The 23283-nt window shown below is 48.4% G+C and overlaps 1 protein-coding gene across 2 annotated transcripts in view; it reads left to right on the plus strand.

The window, feature by feature from the left end:
- Positions 1 to 4848: 4848 nt before the first annotated feature.
- Positions 4849 to 23283, plus strand: part of LOC144729515 (neuropilin-2-like) — a 143699-nt gene continuing 125264 nt past the window's right edge. The window contains exons 1-2 of one of the 2 annotated variants that reach the window (XM_078609849.1): positions 4849 to 5185; positions 19290 to 19467. In XM_078609849.1, the coding sequence (XP_078465975.1) occupies positions 5047 to 5185; positions 19290 to 19467 (317 nt within the window). In that variant the 5' untranslated portion in view covers positions 4849 to 5046. The remainder of the gene's footprint in view (positions 5186 to 19289; positions 19468 to 23283) is intronic. The other variant, XM_078609846.1, reaches the window with a different exon arrangement.

The following is a 23283-nucleotide window of genomic DNA, read 5'->3' on the forward strand; positions in this document are numbered from 1 at the left end:
GATATGTATATGGGGACGTATTTGTTCGACCTGCGTGACGACGCAATATTTATTTGTTGTTTTTGTTGTGTTGGTTATTTTAATATTTTTTTGTATCTGTGTGTGTGTGTATATATAAACAATGTAAAAGTGACCCTTCGATGCCTCGTGATATCCACGCACATTTTCGTTGATTTCAACGGCCCGGGTCACGACAAATGTGGCCCATTGGGCGTCCAACCGCGGACTGCCCCGCGAGATTCTGCCGATTTCTTTGTTCCTCGGTGCCTCAATAAAAACGGCTCCCATTCCTGAACACACACACAGACCACACACACCATACATACACCACACACACACACCACACACACACACCATACACATACCACACACACCACACACACCCACCGCACACAGCACCCAAACACCACACAGACCACACACACCACAGATACACACCACACACACATAGCACACACCACATACCACTCACACCGCACACCACACACATACCACACACACACCACACACACACCACACACACCACACACACACACACCACATACACACCACACCATACACACCACACACACACACCACACACACCCACACCATACACATACCACACACACACAGACCACACACACACCACACACACCATACACAGCACACACATACGCACCACACACACACCATACACACCACACACATACACACCACACACACCATACACCACACGCACACCACACACACACCATACACACACGCACCACACACACACACCACACCCACACACCAAACACACCTCGTGTGTGTTGTGTGTGTGACTTTATCAATGTCGTTCTCTTGCGTTCGCGTCTCCAGCCGTCTATAATCGCGTCCTAACCGCACGCACACTGACGGTGATGCTTTATTGCTCACGCTTTGAGGGAGAGGAAAATAAACCAGACGGCATTGCTGTGGCCCACGTGCAACCCCTGAATGGGAAGCATTCGGCAGTTAACGGGGTTATAAAAAAAAAGCGTGTTACCCAGTGCCGGATTGTCCTCGTAACAAAAGTAGCTACATATGTAGCTACAGGCCCCGAACTTTCAAGGGCCCCGCGCTAAATTCTTTCAATCTACCAATTTCGGTTCAGTGATTCTGCACTTGCTCTATTACTGTAGTACTACACCGCCTTCAACTTTTATGAACGACTGGGTGTTTAAGGTGAGCAATTTCTCGTATTATCTGGCTGTATAGCAAATGAAAAAAATACAACTATTTTACTATGCAAGTAAAACTAATTATGTTTTAATGTTTACGTTTAAAAAAAAATAGGGCCCCTTTATAACATATTCTACAGGCCTGCACGAGCTTAATCCGGCACTGGTGTTAGCCTGCACGCGACCTAAAGTTGCAATCTTCCATCGGGTATCACCTCAATCAGAGGATAACGATCTTCATCAGCCACGGACTATCAAACTGCTGGACGGTCTTCCCACGCTGTGCGTCATCCAACCCTCCTCGGTGGTGCTGCGATGGCCACAATCCATCTCACTGCTGCACATTCCCTGATCTTATCGGACGCCGCTCTCTGGTTTTCTCCCTGCAGCGGTGGGCTTCCACGGCGGCGTTCTCTCCGTACCCCCGCGATGCAGAGCAAATGCTGCGCGAACGCACAACTCGATACAAAGCGGCGCACGGACGCCAGACCGCGGGAGCCAGAATCAGATTCTTTGTTTGTATTTGAGGAATCCGACAAGCTGTAGAGCCCTTTGGCACGGATGTCCTGTAGGGGACACGGGGTCAGAACGTTGCAAAAAAAAAACCGATAGGACTGCATGGTATAGGACAGGTAAAAAAAAATCACGTAAAAAAACATATATATAGATGAAACTGAACTTTTTTTTTATCATACCAGTTAAAGCCCATACAACCCAGCAACAGAAATCAACTGAATTATCATCAACAATCCTTTCTCATCATCATCAAGGCCATCAACTCCACCTCCACAGTGGCCGTACGGTGCCGTGAGCGATGTCTCCCCTCGTTGCTATTCCGTCACCTGCAGTCTTAATTCTAGATTTGAAGCTTTCGTGACTGCAAGGATTCATACTCTTAGTTCTTTCGGTAAAGTCACGTAGGTAAAAAATGTCATTAAAATTAATAAAAAATAAAATAAAAAATCACGACGTTTCGGAGGCAACACAAGTCTCCGTCATCAGGTGGGACCGTCACAGCTAGATTTGCTGCATCATTTGACCTACGTGACTTTACCTGCATTCTTGTCCACCGGCACACCGCCCCTCCGAACGAGGCGTCCAGCTGCCCCAGGTAACACATTTACTTTCCTGGAAGAGTCAACGCACTCTTTTTTCATGATTTGCAACGTGTGTATCTTCCCCGGTCCGTGCACATGTATCCTCCTGTCAGTCTGTCAGTGTTTATTCATTCCAAGCGTCCATCTATCTAACCGTGCGTTGAGAAGAAGACACATTTCAACCCGTCCCAGAAATCAAAGCGCAGCGACTGGCCACGCCACGGCCGCTAGGTGGCACGATCCTGCGCCGTGACGTATGTTGAATGTCACTTTTATTGTTTAGCGACGCTAATATTCTTTCGAACTGCCATCGGTAGTAGTACGGGTTTACGAGCGTGGTTAAACCAGCCTGGTTTATTGCCGAAGAGGCGTAAATAAAGCACACGTTAATGACACGTTTACGCCCGAATGGGTTCGGCAAAGGGCTAAGGGCCCTCCAGAGGCAGCCGACAGTCGCCCGTGTCTGGGTTGCGTTAAATCCGCTGGATTACCTGCGCAACAATTATTAGCACGTGATAAAGTTGGCACGTGGCGAAGGGGCGACTTGGCGGATGAGAAAGGCTATGGGTTTTGGTTGGAATGTATCTTAGCGCATCCGACGCCAATTATTATAGCCAGCGGACATACACGCTCCTCCGATAACAAAAACATAAGATAACTCGTTGCCATCCTAGTTAATGGTCGCGTGGACAATAATAATCGAACCGACATTAAAACCGACGCCGTAATATGAAAACCACGCGATAGGAAAACCACGCGAATTTTGCCGCACGTTTTCGAGCTCAAGACCTGTTTTTGGATGTCAATGCAATTCAAGTTTTGTTATTGTATATATAAGATTACAATTGTAGCATGTTTATGAGCATTCGCTGGTGGGGGGGAGGAAGGAGGCTTGCGTGCCCGTGGCTGAGTTCATCACTGCGTGCATAATCAACATCCTCGATCGCCCTGGCCACTGCGCGATTATTTTCTTTAGCCACGTCTCGATGCCTCGCGTTTCCTTCTCGACCAAGACGGCCAAGCACAACACGCTCCGCGGCACATCTCACGTCCGCATTTTCGTCCAATTCTATTTTGATCATCTTGCCAATACAGTGCTGCGTTCAACGCGCCATGCGTAGACCGCCACACTCACTGGGGGTGGAGCGGTGGCGCAGCGGTGGGGGCATCCGCGCGACCAACTTGGCAACCTTAGGCGGCGAGTTATAAATGTGAGCTCTTATACCGGTCCTACTGACCAGCGTAGCGGTCAAACTACCTTCATGACAGACGGGCCGACAACGGCGCAGGGGAGGCTTTCAACCAGCGGTGACTCACAAAGGCACGTTATCGATCACGTTCAGTGTGTTCCTGTTTTGTTTAAAGATGACAGTGACTCCGAGGCACAGAGGCGGGACTCAGTGGTGTTGTCACTCGAGAGCCAGGCGACAGACCTGGGGCTTTAAGTGTCTCTTGAACAATCGGTGTGGGATTGAACGCTGCGAATTTCTTTTCGCGCGATGGTGGCGTTCCATTTACTACGCACTTCTTAGACCAGTGGTTCTTCTTAACCTGGGGTGTAGGCACCCCCTTGGGGTTCCAGATGCCCTTTCTGGGGGTGCGAGACATGCCACATTTAGAAGATAAATAATCGAAACACTAATTTTGCACGGGCAACGTAAGTACAACTACTTTGTTTCATAAAACCTATTGCATTTATTTATTTTTACGACTGAGAACCAACGGGGTGCAAGACTATGCTACTACACCGCTATAGATTCCACACTGCTGCTGCTGCTGCCACTAAACATTGTGCGGGATTGTACACGCGTGCTGGCTTTGCGCGCAGATCCGCCAGAGGAAGTAGCTGCTGTCCGGTGCGCGCGTCTTTCCTCCACGATTCGCAAAGCGGGTGCTGGATGGGGTGGGGGGATTAAGTTGGCCCAAGACGCGATATTGACATGGGGCTGTGTCACGGCGCTTTACGTAAGCGCCTCGCTCTTGGCGTGTATTGTTGACGAGATCCGTGGCGCTGCGCGCAGCCCGATATAACAAGCGGCGGTGGATCGAGGCTGAGCGAGCGCGCGGCGCTCCCTCGCTCGCTGCGCGATCCGCAGCGCCGCCTTTTCCTCCGCCGCCGTGACTCTGTGCAGGTGGCAGCGAGGCAGACGTGACCGGCCACGGCAGTAGAAGCCAACCCTTTCGACCAAGACCAGCCCCCACCCCCTCAACACCCACCCCTCTCTACCCCCACCCCCAAAGCAAACCCAGCGACCCCCCCCCTCTCCAAGCCCAGGTCAGCATCTCGCTTCATCGGCGCAGCCTTAGGGGCACGTTGCGGCTCCTCCCCCCCCCTGGCCCTCGGGGCCCGGCTCATTCCTCCTCCCAGCGGAGACCCGCCGCGCCGTCATCAGGAAATGGACATCCGCCGACTCCAGATGGAGGGGGAGGTCGGCAACAAAGGAGAGAGGCGGCCCCTGCGCGCAGTCTGCGTACAGCGACGCTGAGTTGAGCCTCGTGACTTTTTTTCGCCGCTTGCTGTGCGTTAATTGCCTGCAACGCGGAGCAAATACAGAGAGGGGGGGGGAGGCTGGAGGGGGGGGAGGAGGAATTATCGTCGTTTTTTTAGCCCCGGCTCTTTTGTGCTCGGTTATCCCCGAGGCAGCCAGGGGACTTAGAGGGGTTGCGAGCTGAATTCGGCGCTGGTGCCGCGTTTTACCCGCCCGCAACGCCCGCACCGCCACCCCTGCAGCGCGCGTTCTGCAGCGCCACGCGAGTGAAGCTGAATGTGGAATAGCGGGGAAGCGCCGAGGAGGAGGAGGAAAACGGGGATGGAACGACAGCAGCAGCAGCTGCAGCAACTTCGGCTGCTGCTTGTGCTGGGCACGCTGTGCCTACTCGTCAGCCCGTGCACGGCGAGGGCAGGTGAGAGGGTAACGCCGCGCGTTTGGCACTTTCGCCAAAAAAACTTTCACTCGCTCGCACTCGCTCGCCCGTCTCCAGCCCGCGACTGCTCCCTCCGTTAGTTCAGCTGCGAGCCAAGTATGCGGTATTCACTCCTCGCTCCGTCTCCGTGAGCGCGCATGCACCGACAAGTACCCACGCGTCCGCTACGTGCAACGGCACAGGTCGCATCGCCTTCGTCCACGAGTGTAGCGCCGAGTCCACGACAGTCCTATTTGCCTTTAGCGAACGTGTTCTTCTCACTTTTTACTGTTTTCGCGGGCTCAGTCATTCATTCCTCCTTGCATTTAATTTAGTTTTTTTTTTTAAACGTGTTTCGCGGGGGACTTGCAACAGTGCATCTCTCTCTGTGTGTCTCTCTCTCTCTCTTGAACGCGACTGTCAGCGCGTGTGCGCTGCGCCCACGGGCTTTCGTGTGCCCCGTTTTCCCTTTCATTCCCAAAGGGACGCGTCCATCAGACGTGTTGCGCGCCTCTCCCTTCAACCTAGCGGCGCTCGCTCGCTCGCCGCGGCTATCCACGCGCTCTCCGTGGCCGTGAGTTGAACGGTGCCGAGACCCCCTTTGTTGTTTTGTTGTTATGTGCGCTCGTTGAGTTTGTGCCCACGACTCGCGCTGCCGAAGGGGGATAAGTGACCGCGTTGCTTTAGCGCTCGCATATTGCGACTGGTAATTGCTCGCAGCTGGAAGGCTCGCACAACATGCAAGCGAACCCACCCCCCACCCCTCTTGTGCATTGGCAATCAACTGTATGGGGGCTGTAGCCGTTTCCGACAGCCTTGCTGGGGAATGCGAGCGCACGCGCACATGTACACACACGCGCACTATAAGGGGGACAGGTTTTACTCTCCGCTCGTGTGTTCTTTAAGCGACGTGTAGATTGGGGCGCCCGCGGTGACGAGATGTTAACTCCCTCGCCTGGTATGCAGGAGGTCGTGGGTTCGATCCTGACCCTGAAGATTTGCCCGTTGTATATTTGGAGTTTGCACGTTTCTCTCTCGCCCCCCCCCCCCGTGGTCGCGTGGATTTTTCTCATCTGGAAACGTGCGTTCAGAGTCTTTGGCCGCTATAAATGTCCACGTCGTAAGCCACTTCGTTGAACTATCATTAGCGTGCCAAGTCGCTTCCGAAAAAAATAGACTTATGTTTTAGCTCAGCGTGCCTACCATGGTAAAAAAAAAATGTTTAGTAGGTGTGAGGCCGTAGTCCCAGGCACTCAAAGCCGCGACTGTAGTACGATACGTGGGCTGTGTGTGTGTGGCTGACAAGAGCCCATCAGAAGCCTACAATGAGCAGCAGCAGCAGCGTCTTTTTCGCGAGCAGACACTGCGTATAAAGTCCGCTTTGTGCGGATTGCTTATTAAATAGACCGCGCTAAGCCCTCGTCGTTGGGTCGTGTCAATGGCTCGAGACGAGACAGGGGGACGGGGCAAGCACAATATGATTTTGTTTGTCAAAACGACAAAAGGGGCGATTGAGCCCGGATACTTGATTCCACGGGCGGCACAAGCCGGGGTTTGTTTGCCAGCATGTTATGCGTGAAATTATCGATACAATGCGAGTTGAAATGCGCGCCTCTCCCGGGGGTTGCACAGACATCATCCCCTCGTGCCCACAATACGGATTTAGAATATAATGTACATGCTGTTGTGGATAGGGAGGCGGGTTGCCGTACGAGTACAACTCGCCGGCGGCACCATACGCGAATAGCTTCCCTTACAATCCCAGTTTTTCATTGACCGCAGTTGTATAAAGTCTTTGACGTTCATACGACTTCGCATGCGGCCCCGCCATCAATTAGCGTTACGGCCGTGGCTTGCGTGGCTACAGCGAGCATTGGAGTGCAGTACAAGTACCGTCGTGTACATGACGGGTGGGACAGCGGTTAGCGCCATCGCGCAATGCATGAATTATTCATCGACCAGAGTTGGTTTCCCCACAGCAGCTAAGAGAGATGAATCTGAAATGGTCCCGGTTCTAAGCTTCCATCCCACCCCCGTCACCAACCCACACTGACCAGAGTCGTGAAGTGTTCTGGCAAATCGCCCGAAGATGCTGGATGTAATTACCAGCGAAACGTCGTACAACTCAAATTCGAAATGTTGTGGATTCACCCTTCAAACACACCGGTGGGCTGAAGGAGTAACTAATTGGCGATTTGTTAACGTGACGCATTTTCTTTTTTTACTGATTGGCCGTGTCGGGTGGTGGAGGGTTGCGACACATTTATAATAACGCGATCTCACCCAAAACACTTTATTATGAATAGTGAAGTATGGTCAAACAACCCCCCCTCCACGTTGTCTTCCCCCCGCACCTCCGATAGGCACGCACGGTGCGAAAGAAGGCTTCCATTCAGCAGTGGATAGAAGAGGGACGTACATATACATATGCTGTGTATCCTCATGCTCTGAGGACAATGCGGATATTGTCATTATCACGTGCAAGAAGGTCCAGAGCGATGCTGTATGAGCGGTTATGCAAAGTTCCTAGATTCTGTACAGGCTATAGGATGTGCATAGGACATACTGCAGCCTAAGTATTTCAACATCGAACGTTATGGACTTTGTGTGCTCCGTGGTATGCTGTAAATTCGGTTGAATGCTATCGATTTCTCAAATGTAAAAAAAAGATACGAGCATCCGAAACTTTGATTTTCTTTGAGCGAATAGAAAAAAGTTTTGGGAGTTTTTTTGTTTTACTTGTGGAACGATTTCCATTGTACATGAAATACACCACGAAACGAGTCGCAGCAGTGGGACAATACGGGGTGTCCATTCGTTTCCATTGTCGGCTCACAAAGGAATGGTATAATACAGATGACCGCTGATTTGCAAGCCTTTATTCCAAATAATTCGCAGCATTGTGTGCTTGCGAAGAGTTACATCCGTTCGATAGCGCGGCCGGCGAACAATGCGACTTTCAAAAGACTGATTGAAAATACTCGTAGGGTCTCTGCCCTAATGCTTTAGTACGACTAAATACGATGCGTGAAACAGCGTAAAATAATGTACACCCCGTCTGTCAATGCGCTAACTGAACTATAAGGTCCTTCCCCCAATGTCGCGTTGGCCGTAGAGGTTGTTTGCGCATAACCTCACCACGCTGACAGCACCGGTTGCAGATATTCACTCGACACTGACGCGACCGAGCCGTGGTCGGGAATCGAACTCCCGTTGAACAAAGCTTCAAGCGCAGCGAGCTGAGGACTGGCGCGCCTTCAACGTTCGGATACACACCACGAACGCGTTTGTGCTTTTTCGCCGACTTCTTTTTTTGTTTGGTGTGTGTGTGTGTGTTACCCCAACCGCAGGATTTGAGTTTTGGGGATGAGGACAGTCCATTGTGCTGCGGGAGACGTGGGGGGGGGGGTAACCATTAAATACCGTTTCCCCTGCCATCGCATGCGCTTCTCACGGGTCCGCGTGGGGGTGTGGAGCATCTTCGAGGCGACTGTCCCCGGCGCATCCAAGACGACCATTCACAGGGCCGTGCCTCTGATGACGATTAGCAGCGCCGTGCAAAAGGCAGCATTTGGCTCCCACCTGGGTTCGATTCCTGACACGGACGGTGCTTTGTGTGTGTGTGAAGTTTGTATGTTCTTCCCCCATCCTGCGAGGGGTTCTTCGGGGTTCTCCCGGTTTCCTCCGACAGCTTAAAACAAAAACATAACCTCATGCAGTGCCATTGGTGTCGGCCAAACATCCCAATGCAGGACCCTCGTAACAACGTTTTTCAGAGTCAGCGTGGCTTTCCTGGGCGACTAATTAATGATATATTCTTAGGTTTTTTCGGTAAAGTCACGTAGGTAAAACATTAAAATGTGATTTTTATTTTATTTTACTTTCATTAATTTTAATGTTTTACCTACGTGACTTTACCGAAAAAACCTAAGAATATGAATCATTGCAGTCACGAAAGCTTCAAATCTATAATTAATTAATGATATATTACAAAACAGCCAAACCCACAGCGGCTGCCTGTTCGGATACCATCTCTGTTGGCGCCCTGCCCATGTGGGTCAGATATGGAAATTCCACATTTCTAAGCCGCGGTCCCATCTGTCCACAGCACAACCCCCCGCTTGACTCGTCACAGAGTGCTGCTGATTTTATCCCCCCCCCCGCCCAGTGGCATGTGAATCACAGCGCTGCAGTGGCACATCACGCACACACACAGGAGGTGCACACAGAGACGCGTGTCTTACTGCGTGCAACAGGTGTGTGTGTGTGTTTCGTAACGCATGCTGCAAATTGCAGGATTTATCATTCATTGTCTATTCATATTATTGTCGGGGTAATGCACTGCATAGTTTTTCCAAAACGTATTTCTTTATGTCAGTAAATTGCGATGATAACGGCGATACCAATGGCAAAGGTCTTTCCGCCCAGCCCCGGAGCTTTGAAAAAAGAGCCTAGAGCCCAGAGCCGTGATGCGGGCCATCCGTGCGTGCCCCGAGCTCGCCGGCCACGCGCACGCGTCGCGGAGGAAGCGTCGCCACCCACACGCGCCACGGCGGACACGACCATCGCGCCCGTGAATCATTCACCGGCGCCGACAGGCGTGGTGAAAAGCGCAAATGCATTAGCTCCGCCCGCCTGTCTGTTAGCTCGTGAAGCCGATCATCGTCATTGACCCGCGCGTGTTCTCAAACATCAACGGACCGAACGCACCGTTGGATATAGCGTTACACGGTCCGTGCATATGCATGATTTTTCTTCCTGGTTTATGGATACTTGTTTCGTGCCTTTGGCTTGTTCGTGCGCGTGTCTGTGCTGCAGACACGTACAGGGTACATTGTGTTGACATTCAGTATGTCGTACATGTGGGCCTTTGAAAAACGAACACAATGCTGCCCTCAGTCGACGCCTGCGGAGAAGCGTACGAGCGAGATTAACGTGCCTTGAGTGTTGCCGGATAATGACTTTCCATTCTCCAGCGTTCCCCAATTAAGACCCCGCTCGTCAGAGGTGGGCCTTACCTTTCACACCCATCTGCCCACCCATAGGTGAAAGTCTGAGCGCGTGGAAAATCCTCTGAAGGGAGTCGCTATACCCCCTAATGACCAATGCGTGACAAGGAGCTACCTCTTGACCCCGGGATTGTAGACGTGGGAGATGGTTGGTCTTGTGATCGGCGCTTATTTGAGCTTAAGGGAAGGAGTGGTCGTATACCGTGGCACAGAATCACATGCACCACGAGGTGCACGTGACTACAAGGGTGTACGTGAACGAGTCTGTGTGTGTGTGACGTCCAATTATGCATGCGTGCGATATAGGGAATTGTATGGGCCAAATAGGGGTCGTGAATACGACACGTGTTTAACAATAACCATGCCGTGTTGCCGACACGAGGGACGTGTCATAATTCTACACGTTGTGGTACGTGCTCACGTACGGTGCGAAAGAAGTTCAACACACATACAATCGTATTCTTGCGAGTTGAAATCTGAGTCGGCGATTTAGTAAATCCATCATCTCTTCGGGGTCATGAAATTGATCAACACGCGTTTAGAGTAGTTGGCTGCGATACATTTTCACGCGATGAGTCACTTCGTTGAGCTATCGTTTGTGGCCAGGTCGTTTCTGAAAAAGAGCTACATAGCTCAGTGGACCTTGGCTGGTAAAATAAAAATAGTTTTAAATGAACACCACTTTGCGATGAGCCAACATCGATTCTCCTATTATGTACAGACCGGCCCTCATCAAATGAATGAGGAATGCCCACGTCTAGATCAGGGCCACCATTAGACAATTGCATTTCCACATTCGTTCGATCAATTCTACGCTTTGACATTTTTTGAGTGGCCGGTAGTTAAATTGATAACACACTTTTCCCAGTTTACACGGGATCAACAGGTCTAAAACTACTTTCAACTATTTTATTTTTATTTTACCAGATAAGGCCCACTGTGCTATATAGCTATTTTCCAAAAGCGACATGTCCACAAATGGTAGCTCAGCAAAGTGGCTTATCATATGGAAATGTATAGCAGCCAAATACTTTAAACGCATGTTTCTAAATCTGGAGGGAAAAACCGGAGGATCTGGAGAAAAATCCACGCGAACACAAGGAGAACATGCAAACTCCAAATATGCAGCATGCGTTAAGGTCGGGATCGAACCCACGACCTCCTCCATACCCGGCGAGGTAGTTAATATCTCGCCATCGCGGCAGCCATCTGCTAATGCTGTGGAGCATAGCTTCATGTCTTCTGTCTGCTTAAGGGTGACATGAGCAACATGATGTCTTGTGACATCAGGAGCAAGCCATTGCGAGGTAAGGTCATGGCTCAGTTGTATAAGCAAAAATGATCTGTAACTAAACAAAAAAAGCAGTGGACAGGCTACTACTGCAGTGGGTAGGTCAATGAAGCCAGTGAACTGAGCCACGGGTTATATCAGTGCACTGTGCAATGAACCAGTAACCCAAGTTGCACTCCCGGCTAGGGTTAACATGAGCGGCGAGTAATATCTGATCCAGTCCCGGTTCACCACCCCTCACATGCCACTTTGGCTCCCAAAATATAAATGAAATGCAAAGATTAAGGAAGTAATATTTTGATTCCTTGGGCGGTTCCAAACTCAGTCAGTTTGTTCGGACGAGGACGTCACGAACAACACTGCACCAGGACCTTGTCACGGATTCCACGACGAGACTGCCGGCCACTGCAATCACACAACTTGTTTGCATTGAGTTCGCTACATTGAAAAGCGTCCTCTGGCCTAACACCGTTTGAGACGAGGCTCAAAAGAAAGCTGTCTCTGGTGTGGACCAATCAGTTTCAAGGACAATGCATATATTATTAGAGTGTGTTTTTTGTTTGCATTCTGACCACAAGTATTGTGGTTAATGCAGACATGATTCCCTGTTAAAGGTTTCAGTTTGGTGTTTTAACATCTTAACACCTTACTTTTGTTTTTTTTGGTAAAGTCACGTAGGTAAAAAATAAAATTAAAATAAATTAAATCACGACGTTTCGGAGGCAACACAAGCTTCCGTCTTCAGGTGGCACTGTCACAGCAAAATTACTGTATCAAGTAGAATCTTAACACCTGTTGTGTTGCCAGAAAAAAGGGGGAAAACCTATTCTCACTGCACACGGTATTGAATTGCATCATTAGTTTATACCATCATTATATATACTATCACTGCAGGGTATACGTTACTCTTGGTCTGTGTTCTATCACGTAATTTTAGCCTAACCGCAATAGTTTTATTTGAGGTGTGGCATTGAGGAGTTCTCTATTGTGTCTACTCACGAGTCATTCCAGCCAACAAAGTAAAGCCACGGAACGGAAAACAAAACCCAACGAATTCCACCACAAGAGCACTTCCTCTGCGTATTCCAAATGTAATGGTTCTTTCGGTAAAGTCACGGTGGTAGACAATTAATAGATCACGACGTTTCGATCGCAACACAAGCGACCGTTATCAGGTGAGACAATCACAGCAGTTTCCCTGCTGCATGGATTACTGCAGTCAGGAAAGCTTCAAATGAAGCAATGTGTTGCGTTATCTGTAATTCGTGTTCCCGACTCTTTGCAAGTGGTTCAAGTCCGGAAAAAAATAGTTATTTCATCTCCCCTTTGCCTGGCTGCATTTTCTCTGTCAAAATAAAAGACATACATCGGCTTTATACATATGCCCCCCTCATTGGATGTGATTAACTCCACGCTCTTGACACAGTGTCTTGAGATGCAGTTATATAACTCCCAAAGCATATGCTGTATCGCATTTTATAATGGCAGTTGTTATACACATTCCTGCGGAGGGAGCTGGTAGGAAAGTTGGGTTGCTCGGTCAATGGTCAGGGTCAACGGCGGCGTGGTGTATTCCGCAAATATGCCCGACTGTGAGGGCGGGCACAAGCCGACGTGAGTAAGTTAAACGTTGAGTTTTATAAGGGCACCACGGGGTGATCAGCCCCTCCCCACCCAGCCCCACCCCTCCCACCCCCCACCCAGCCCAACCCTCCCACACAGCCCCTCCCCACCCTCCCCACCCAGCCCCTCCCCACCCTCCCCTCCCCACCCAGCCCCACACTCCCCACCCAGCCCCTCCCCACCCTCCCCTCCCCACCCAGCCCCGCACTCCCCACCCAGCTCTTCCCTGCACGACAGACACAATAATTCCCTGTGGGCTGGTTAACCAGGAGGTTCCTACCAGTATAACGGTAAAGTAACTTTCCCCATGCAATGGTGGATGGAGACCTGTCCATGCTACGTCATTCATGGGAGTTGTTTGACCATACTTCACCATGCTGGTCACGTGGGAGCCTCGGCCCGGTTTTAGATATTACTCAGAACACACCTCACCTGTGGCTAACTCAGGGTCATCGGATTCATAGCACAGGGTCCTAGCCATTATTCATCTGTTCCACCCGGCACAATGCAGTCGCGAAACTGTGAAGGTGATGTACACTTAACCATCATTTGCTGAATGGGACCAGAAGCACTTATATGAACATGTTTGTCGACTTGAGGTGTATACAGAAGCTAGGTTCGGTCACCATTGCGGACAAATTTCAACAGCTATTGTGACAACTTTCTTTGGCTGTTCATTGTATGTAAACAAAAGGGGTAGAATGTTAAAATAGGTATCCACGGGGCTGTTTCCATTGCAGAGAGCTGGGTCTTACGCAAATAATCAACTGCCTGCCTACGCATAAGCCATCTGGGAAAGGCAGATCAGCACCAATAGCCTTGGGTATGAAAACCAACCCACAACTTCCTCACTGGAGTCGAGAAATCTTGGCAAGCCCTCATATCAAATGTGAGCATATATGAGGTGTGTATCTACCTCAACAAGGAAGGCCAAATGGGGAAAATACATTACTCCAAAGCGGAGATTAAAAATAATCTGCGCAAAGTGCCTTTATAGTTCCTGCTGATTGCCGGCAACCGACAGAGCACCATGATATCCCATCACGAACAGCTGTCACGATAAGGCTTGTCAACGAAGTAAAACCCTTTTGCATAAGACACGTAGATTACACGAAGCTGTGGTTAAAGCAGCCACAAAAAATGCCACTGAGAAGCGTAAGGAAGAGGAGAGGCTTTTGTTGCGGTAAAAACCAACGAGGTGGTGGTGCCGTGGCCAGAGCAGGGCTGGGAAGTTCACATCGTGGCCAGGGTTTCGACCGAAACCAACGTTCCAATCGGGAACCGTTGATGCTGCACAGACGCGAGTGTGCTTGGTGCAACGCTTGTGTCGATTATATACGGAACACATCAATGCACGCTGATGAGCACCGACGTATGCCGAGAGAGACTGATATAAACTGCAGCACAAATCACTGCACAGAGCTACAAGGAGGCATGCCGATGAATATTGAGAAATATTACGAAACGCTGAGAGAGGGTGAGGCGTGCTGACACACACACACCGAGGTATTCTGAGAGGCACTAGGTTATATAAATACTAATAAGCACGGGAGAGATTTCAGAATGCATGGCTTTACATGGCGGCAGAGTTTAAACAAATTCGAGGCAACAACAGAAGGAGGCTCAGAGGTCACAGAGCTGAGAGCCTGGGTTTAATTCCAATTTGCCACCCGTGAATTGAACCAGGTTCTCAAGTGTAGCAAGTTGATTATCTCAGCTTGGTCATCGATTACTGGAACAAAAGCCCGTCACGTTCAATTTGGTTTTGCACATAATGCGGTTAGATACCAGCTCTGAGATTTAAAACAAAAAAAAACATCAAGTCTTTTTCTCTCAAATGATGAACATTTATTTGTAGCAGGGCACGTTGGAAAGTGTGCCCCTTATTGTGTGAATCGTAAGTAACTGGAAGGGATCATAGAAGTTGCAATTATGTCATTGTGCGTGGGAAAGTGCAGCATCGAGTAGTGTGGATTAGAAGTCGCTTGAATGAATCTCAGAAGTAATGCTGTGATGTCACCTTTTGTGGGCCGCTCTCTAATGCACTGCCTTGTCAGGGTTCTGAATGGACCGTATCGTGGGATTGTACTCAGAGCACACCTGGAATACAATTGGGAACATTTACGACAAAACGGACACGCCAAGAGACATTAAGTAACACTTAGATGATCACCCCAGTGAGTGACAGAGACAATGCAATTCGTTCCGAGAGATGCCACTGAGCACAAACGACATGGAAACACACCGTCGCACCTGCGAACATTGACAGGGATGCGAAGACAGCCGAAAATAATCCACTACATTGAGATACACAGAGAGACAGAGACCTGTTAAATTACACTGATTACATCAGCAGTCAAGGCCGTACGGCTGCAGTAATAAGGCAGCCGTAGATTCCAAAAGACTGCAACAAAACACTTAACTGTGCTACCTGAACACTGGGGTAGACAATGGCTCAAGAAAACACGAACAGAACACATTCCTGCGGAGGAAGCTGGTAGGAACGTTGGGTTGCTCGGTCAATGGCCAGGGTCAACGGCGGCGTGGTGTATTCCGCAAATATGCCCGACTGTGAGGGCGGGCACAAGCCGGCGTGAGTAGGTTAAACGTTGAGTTTTATAAGGGCACCACGGGGTGACCAGCCCCTCCCCACCCAGCCCCACCCCTCCCACCTCCCACCCAGCCCCACCCTCCCCACCCAGCCCCTCCCCACCTTCCCCACCCAGCCCCTCTCCACCCAGCCCCTCCCTGCACGATGGACGGACGGACACAATAATCCCCTGTGGGCTGGTGTAACCAGGAGGTTCCTACCATTAAGGCTCCCTTACAAGGGCCTCGAATAAAGCCATTGAACAAAGGCCGTCACTTGCATCGTGCGCTTTCAGATGCACTTCTGCGGCCGTTTGGAACGCTCTTCCTGGAGCTACGCACGTTTAAACCTAGATTGTAAACGAATTTATTATACAGAGCCGCCTTTTGTGTTCAGTTTGTTGTCCTTTCCCCGCACCTCCGATGTTAGCACGGTTGACTAAGTACGGTGCGAAAGAAGTTCAAAAACAACATAGATACGAAGGAGGGGATGATTCTTAAAACCATTCTCCTCAGTCTACGGCACTAGCATACCGCACTAGTGCAGACCCATAAACGTATCAACGTGCAGAACACAATAACACTCGCGCACAAACGCACTGACAGTGGCGTGAAAGCAGTGGCTTGCGGTAGAGTGTGCTCGGAGAACGAGTGAGAGATGCTCCCAATTTGTTAGGAGTCGCACAGAGAACGGTTGTAAATGGTTTATGCTAAATCACTGATTGCGTCCCAGGTGTGATATTATTGAGTCACGTTGCTAAGTAAGCAGATGTATTATAATCAGAGCTCCCGTTAGAGTGCAGCGCAGGATGCCAGGGAACAACTCAACGTGATGCCGCTTCGGCACTCTGGGAGTCACTTCAAAGACCCGACTTGGCCAACGCTTGGACCGCACTTTCACACATTCCGTAGAGAAGCTCAAAAATTCAGGCCAAAATGTCATTGATGATCAATTGAGCAATCCCGGCGTCTGCTATTTTACAGCCCCGTGACAGGGGTGGAAATTCCACATTTCCATGGTGGCGGCGGAGTCCATCAATAGGACAACCACGGTTGCCTTCCACGCAAATTGGTACTTAATTTTATTGGCACCAAAAAGGACGATGGGCTGAATCAGCCCCAAGCAGGAGTTTCACTCGCAGCCTTCCGATTGAGAGCCCCTTAGCAGGGTTCGCCACGTGTAGATCATGCAACAGCTTTATAGATAACAAAAAAAATAGTGCTCAGGGCACAACTAGACCAATTCAATTGAAATTAAAACAACTACAAAAAACATAACATACGTTCGAAGATGAGAGCCTAGGTTGAACGCAGGTGGCTGCCCATCATTGAACCTACGACCTGAACTTTTTTTTCTCGGCTCAGCGGCCGAACGTGGACATCAGTTCCGAGGATGCACACAGCGGCCCCTCCACCCCCGTGTGACCTTTAACATCATCCACACACTCCGCTTTCATATCCACAAATAAAGAATTGAGATTTGCGAAAATGCATCTCAAAAGAAGACAGAGATGAAGCACGGGGCATTGGCAACGAAGAATAAGGACACGAAGGGAATTAGTATGACGAGAGAAGGAAATGGGAAATGAATTAGATTAGATGGGAAGTGAATTAGATTAATGCAGGCCCATACATCGCTCTGCGTATACAAATAGCACGTTGATAGGCGATGGATTGAAAGGCGTGGCTTGAGAGCAGATGGAGTCGATTGGTGGGAAAAACTCGGTGAAAATGCAACGTTGCAGCAGCAACGTTGACATGTGGTTGGAAATTAACCATCGTTGGCCCAACATTCCACGTTTACTGGGTAAGCAATATGGAGAAAAGAACATTCTTTTTTTAGCAATCAAATCATAGAAATTAAATTGTATATGCATAATCTGTATTCTATATTGCACGAGTCGTATTATTTGATTCCTTCACCAAACAAATCAATGTTGAAAAAAAATATTGGCATATTTCGTTACTTTTGCAATATTAAAACTTGTGATCTATTGTATTCCTAAGCGAGGCAGTAGGTTTTATTTAATGAGTAATATGACACTTAACTTTTTGATACAAATATTTCCCACGTGCATTATTGAAATCTCTTTTAAAAAAATTAAGAGTCACAGCACCTCCACGCTCCACGCTCAAATGAGCGTGGATGTTCTGTGGAATTCAGTCGGCAATGAATCAGAATATTTATTGATACTGGAGGAATCCTATGAGCTGTAAAACTCTTTTTCCCATATGTTGAGTAGGGGTAGGTCAGAACGCTAGAACAACAAACAATACAAACACACGATAAGAGTGCACAGTATACAAATCACTCTAAAGATATAAAAAAAGGATTAATTGCTAGTTAAGGCCCACTGAGCCATTATCTTATTTTTTCAGAAGCGATCTGACCACAAATGATGACTCAACGAAGTGAAAATTCCACCTTCCTCGGGCAGGGGTTAGTTGATCCATACGTAGCGCGAGCACTGGGTGTTGACGTCTCACAAGGCGGCGCGTATTGTGTGTCATGAAACCCGGAGGGATGATGAACTGAGCTAACCCCTGACCAAGATGTGAACCCGACATTTTACAATTACAGCCGTCCGGATGTGAGGCTATAGCTAAAAATAATACCGCGATGGAAATCGTAGAACTCTGAACGTCCGTTCGCCTGTAACCAAATTCTCATTTTATCCCTCGGTAATGTCGTGCACTCAAAAGTAATTTCCTGCTCAAATGAGCCAGTGGTAAAACAAATTCCACATTCTTATGACGGGGGCTATTATGTCTCTGCTGACTTGTGAAATACATAATTGCGATCTCATTCGTGAGCACACTTCTGTACGTTGAGCTTCTTTCGCAACGCACATAGCCAACCGTGCTAATCGGAGGTGCTTCTGCTGTGCTGCACTAACTGCAAAATAATCTTTAACGACCACAATACAAGCGGTCCCACCCAGTGGCAGGGAATAAAGGACTATTGATAATAAAGGCCTCGATGTAGTTTGCGTGGTGTTATTATCCTGGTTGTTTACTGATATGATCTGATGTGACTAAGTATTCTTTGCCTCCTGACATAACCCCGACAGCACAGCCATTATGAACAGAAATTGGTGAATGTACATTGTGTAATAATGCCTGATTTTTGTTTCTAGAACTGAATCTATAATACCGTATGCAGTCAACTCAAATATATGTATCTGACGATGCTGTCACGATTTTAGTCAGATTAATATAAGGTTAATTGTGACTTTCAAGATGTTAACAATATATTTTTTTTTATAAAATTCAACTAAACTTAAACCTTTTAATTGTCTGCGTTGACCATATCCACGCAAACTCGGCAATTTAAATTGTACGTTGATTACTCTATTCTGTACCCAGAATAGAGTAAATTTTGTTTTACATTTGATGAGCAGAACTAACGTACATCGTGCATCATTCTCGGGTACAATCTCCCACAAGTCGTGTATTTGTTCAAACGAACCAAATTATTTCTTCACCCAGGGCCCTCCGTTCCTCAGTGGGGAGGATGCGCAACTTCTAAGCCTTTGCTGTCCCTTTGTCCCTCTCCCCTCTGCCCCCCCCCACCCCATGCTTCACTTTGCAGTGCCGTGCAACTGGCAGCTGTCTGCCGGTGAGCCGGGCTACGTCATGTCTTCAGGCTACCCGCAGGACTACCCCGCGCACCTCATGTGCGAGTGGCTGGTCCAGGCTCCGCAGAGCGATCAGCGCATCATCCTCAACTTCAACCCGCACTTCGAGGTGGAGAGGACCAACGATTGCCGGTACCGTGTTGCAACCCTCAACAAATTTCACCGACGGGCACGCACACACTCACTCACGCGCCGCGCGTCCAAGTCCACGGTCGAGACGATGGGGTTGACGGCTTCCCGAGGCACATTACCTTGCCCTCCCCAAAGAGGCGGCTACACAATTTGATTTCCTCGTAATTTGAAATTGATATTCCTAATGTGTGTTGACATTCATACTATTTCTTGAAACTGGTCTGTAGCAAAGTTGTGGTCACCTTTCCAGACTCAATATCACTCGAATCAAATGACAGCCGGCCTTTGTCCAGGTGTTCAAAATTGCTTGGTGATCATATTTTGAAAACATCTTCCCACCCTTTAATGGCAAAAGTTCAACTGTCTCATTTTGTTACAATTCCTTTCATCGGCCCTCTGATGATTGCAATGTATATACATTACACACTGGAGTGTACGTGACGATAACATTCCGCCGTGCAGAAGACCAGCGTAACGCTAAGCGGTGGCTCGTCTCATCAAGGCCCAGTGTGCACGAGGCCCCACGATTGCCCACCCGCTCGGGATAAAGATTCTAAACCGCATATTAGTTACACCCTTTGCACCAGGTGAAGGACAGTCGCCCGAGGGTAAAGCTGCTCCTAACCGGATCTTAAGACTACGGTGCCGTGTGTTGAGGCAGCCTCTGGTAAACCCAAGGGCAGGCGATCACAGACGGGCCCCACCACGTGCTGGGATGCCACCACACTGCGGGTCCTCGTGGCAGGGCAGGCAGGGAGGGGGTGGGCTCCTGCGGGCTCCTGCATGCCGCTCTGTTGGGGCGGAGGTGGGGGGTTATCTTGCCTGGAACCAGCCAGGGCACCCTTCACTGCTGTGCTCAAGCGCATGCTTGTGAGTGACCGCACCGTATAGCCTGCAACAGACTGTAGAGAGGAGGGGCAAGTGTTGTTCGTAGCGAGTAGCACCCACAAAGGCTGTCACGAAAAACGAGGGGGTGGGTAGCCAGCACTATGGCCACCCGCCTTTGTTTCCCTAGTGGCGATGCTTACTCATCTTATCTTATCTTGGATTTTACATAGCGCTTTTCCCAAAGCGCTTCGCACCCAGGTACAAATTTGAGGCTCAGTCGACCTAGAGGAGGCCCAGCACCGGTTCAGATAATCGTTACTGGTGTTGGCCGTGAGTGGGAATCGAACTCGGTTCGCTGGCTTCGAAGTGCATTGTGCTAACCGCTGCACCACCGCTCCCCACAAGGGTTACTGCACCACTCCCTTGCCCACACCCCCTCTCCACCCCTCTCTTCTCCTCGTTACCACCCCTATAGACTTCCGTGCCCCACCAGTATATTTACAGCACGGTATATTGGTCTGGAAATCCAACAGGCTAATGGACTAAATGTATGCTTTACTTAGACTGCACGTGGAGTGACAGAACGGAGTTCTGGATTTATTTGTTTTTACGCATGATGTGTGTATGTATTTTGCACTTATTTTGCTGCCCCACGGCAACGCATGATGAGTTTGCTTACGGTGATTTGCGTTTCGCATTGAATGGGTTTCCCGTAGTTTATATGGAGTGCTCTTGCCAATAACGTCTGGTAAACCAGTAGCATTTCTTTAACGAGTCTGACTCGGCTGATGATACCCAAAAGGTTGAAACCGATCAAGACTCTGCTGGCTCAAACAAATGTTGCTTGGGCTATGTTGCTCTGGAAAGCCAATGTGGTGGTGGACTTAACATTGCCTGTATTTGTATGTGGAGAGATGCAATGGGGTTCCACATACGGTACTGCATCGTGGTTTTCGCCCAACGGGCCACATCACTGGTAAATTCGTATTCAAAGGCAGAGGCCTTCTCATGGCCAAAGAAGCGTGGGGCAGAGCTACAACTACATAGTGGGAGGTCCCAAAGCGAGCGGTGGACTCACACCTTCACCAGGAGGGTGCAGGGGCAGCCAATGTTGTACGTGAAGGACGCTGCTGGAATGTTTATCACTGCAACGGTATCCCAATTATCCATGGTCCAAATATGTCTGCAAACTAGATTACCTGGAGACAAACATTTGATCAGGGATAGTTTTAGATATCCCGATCGAAAAAGATTTTGCTATCACGGTGCTGCAAATATATCGTTCAAATTGGCTTCAAGGATCCTAATTTGCTGGTGAAGTCCTCTGAATCGTAAAGTTGTGTCACTTTTGAATGAACTACATCATAGGGTTGAAATGTACAATCTCGACAATAGAAAATCAGAGGCTTTTGTTACCACAAATTGTGGATATACTTTTCTCTCCACCGCCAACGACCTCACCAAGGTTCTGCACTTTGCTTCGAGCACATTTAAGTTGTCAGGTGACCGCACGCATTCCGCGAAACATTTATTTTTTTCTTTTCACAATGAAAACGCTGTTTTCAAAATGCATCAAGTGAAGCATGCAGGCATGCAATTCCATGACCTTGTGAACAAAATTCAGAAAAAAATGGACAATTTACAATTTTAAGTAATTTATTTTTCTGAAAACACAAACATATCTTTTTTTTTATCCACACAATATTAAACACGGAAGACTACTGTACTATTGAAACTTCAGTTGCAAAACATTTCATATCTATTTTGACAAATTGCTACTCTGCAATGTTGGATAATTTATCGGAGGCTACCAAAGGCAAGAGCGAATTCAGCTGGAATTTCACGTAAGCTCTTGGCCATGAAATTGGCACCAGTCTTGCCTACTTCCCTTGAATTGCACAAAATATCGATAGCTCAGGATTTTTTTTGCGTTAAAAAGCGTGGAATATGGGTATTCTTCACGATTAATATTTCACTTTAGTTTCTGCCAGAGTCAGGAAACTTCAGTCGTCTGTTGAGTTGTGTCTGCTATATAAAGAGTGTGTCGGAGACAGTGTAACAGTGATAATTGTTCGGCTTCAATGTAACAAATACCACCCAGTGTTGTTGTGAAATTCGCTCCGTGTTGGAAAGTTTGCTCATTTAAATCCCTGTCGGGGATTGACTCAGCCCTTTATTCCTCCGGGGATGACTTGACTTTGATCGATATACATAATAGGCTGACATCATCCCAGGTGTGGAGAATTTCCATAAACATCTAACAGATATAAAGGATAAAATATCGAGCGTACCAGGGTACCGTTCGGATAACATCTCGCTATTTATTACACTGCAAATACGACGCTACATTAGGATCGTGCACGCTTCCACTGCGACTTGAACAGCGTTTTGAGAAACACAATTAATGCGGTTTGTGCGGCATGAGCATTTAAATGCTCAGCAAACGACACACGGGGACGCGCTCCTGTGCCCTCATGCACGTTCACTTGATGAACAATGCAGGTAGGAACGTCAGAGCCATTGCATCTCTCTCTCTCGACCTTCCTTAAGACAAGGTCATTTTGAACACCACGGCACAAAAGAGCGATGCATGCCGGGGCAAAATTTAATTTGCTGCGTTTGAAATAACACAAATATTGTCCCTCAACACATTAGGTTCATGACATGAGAGAATATAAGGTGATTTGTTATAAATAAAACAATATCAAGAAACGCAGGACTTGCAAGTTATTGCAAGCTGTCGTTTTGTCAAGGCTCCAGTAACAATAACAAAATCATAAATCATTCTACACGAATTTTAGGTGCTTTGGAGTTTTCCAAATATTAAGAAGTCGAATCTGAAGAGCATTTAAATGTTTTATTTTTCTAACGTGCACCCCATTACACGTTCACATCATTAATGATAAGGTGTAGTGTATAAAAGGCAAACAGATTTTTATTTATTAAGTGTAACATCTCTAGTAGACACAGCACACGTGTGCGCGGAGA

The sequence above is a fragment of the Lampetra planeri genome, chromosome 2 (genome assembly GCF_965212315.1).
Source record: "Lampetra planeri chromosome 2, kcLamPlan1.2.h2, whole genome shotgun sequence".
NCBI lineage: Eukaryota > Metazoa > Chordata > Hyperoartia > Petromyzontiformes > Petromyzontidae > Lampetra > Lampetra planeri.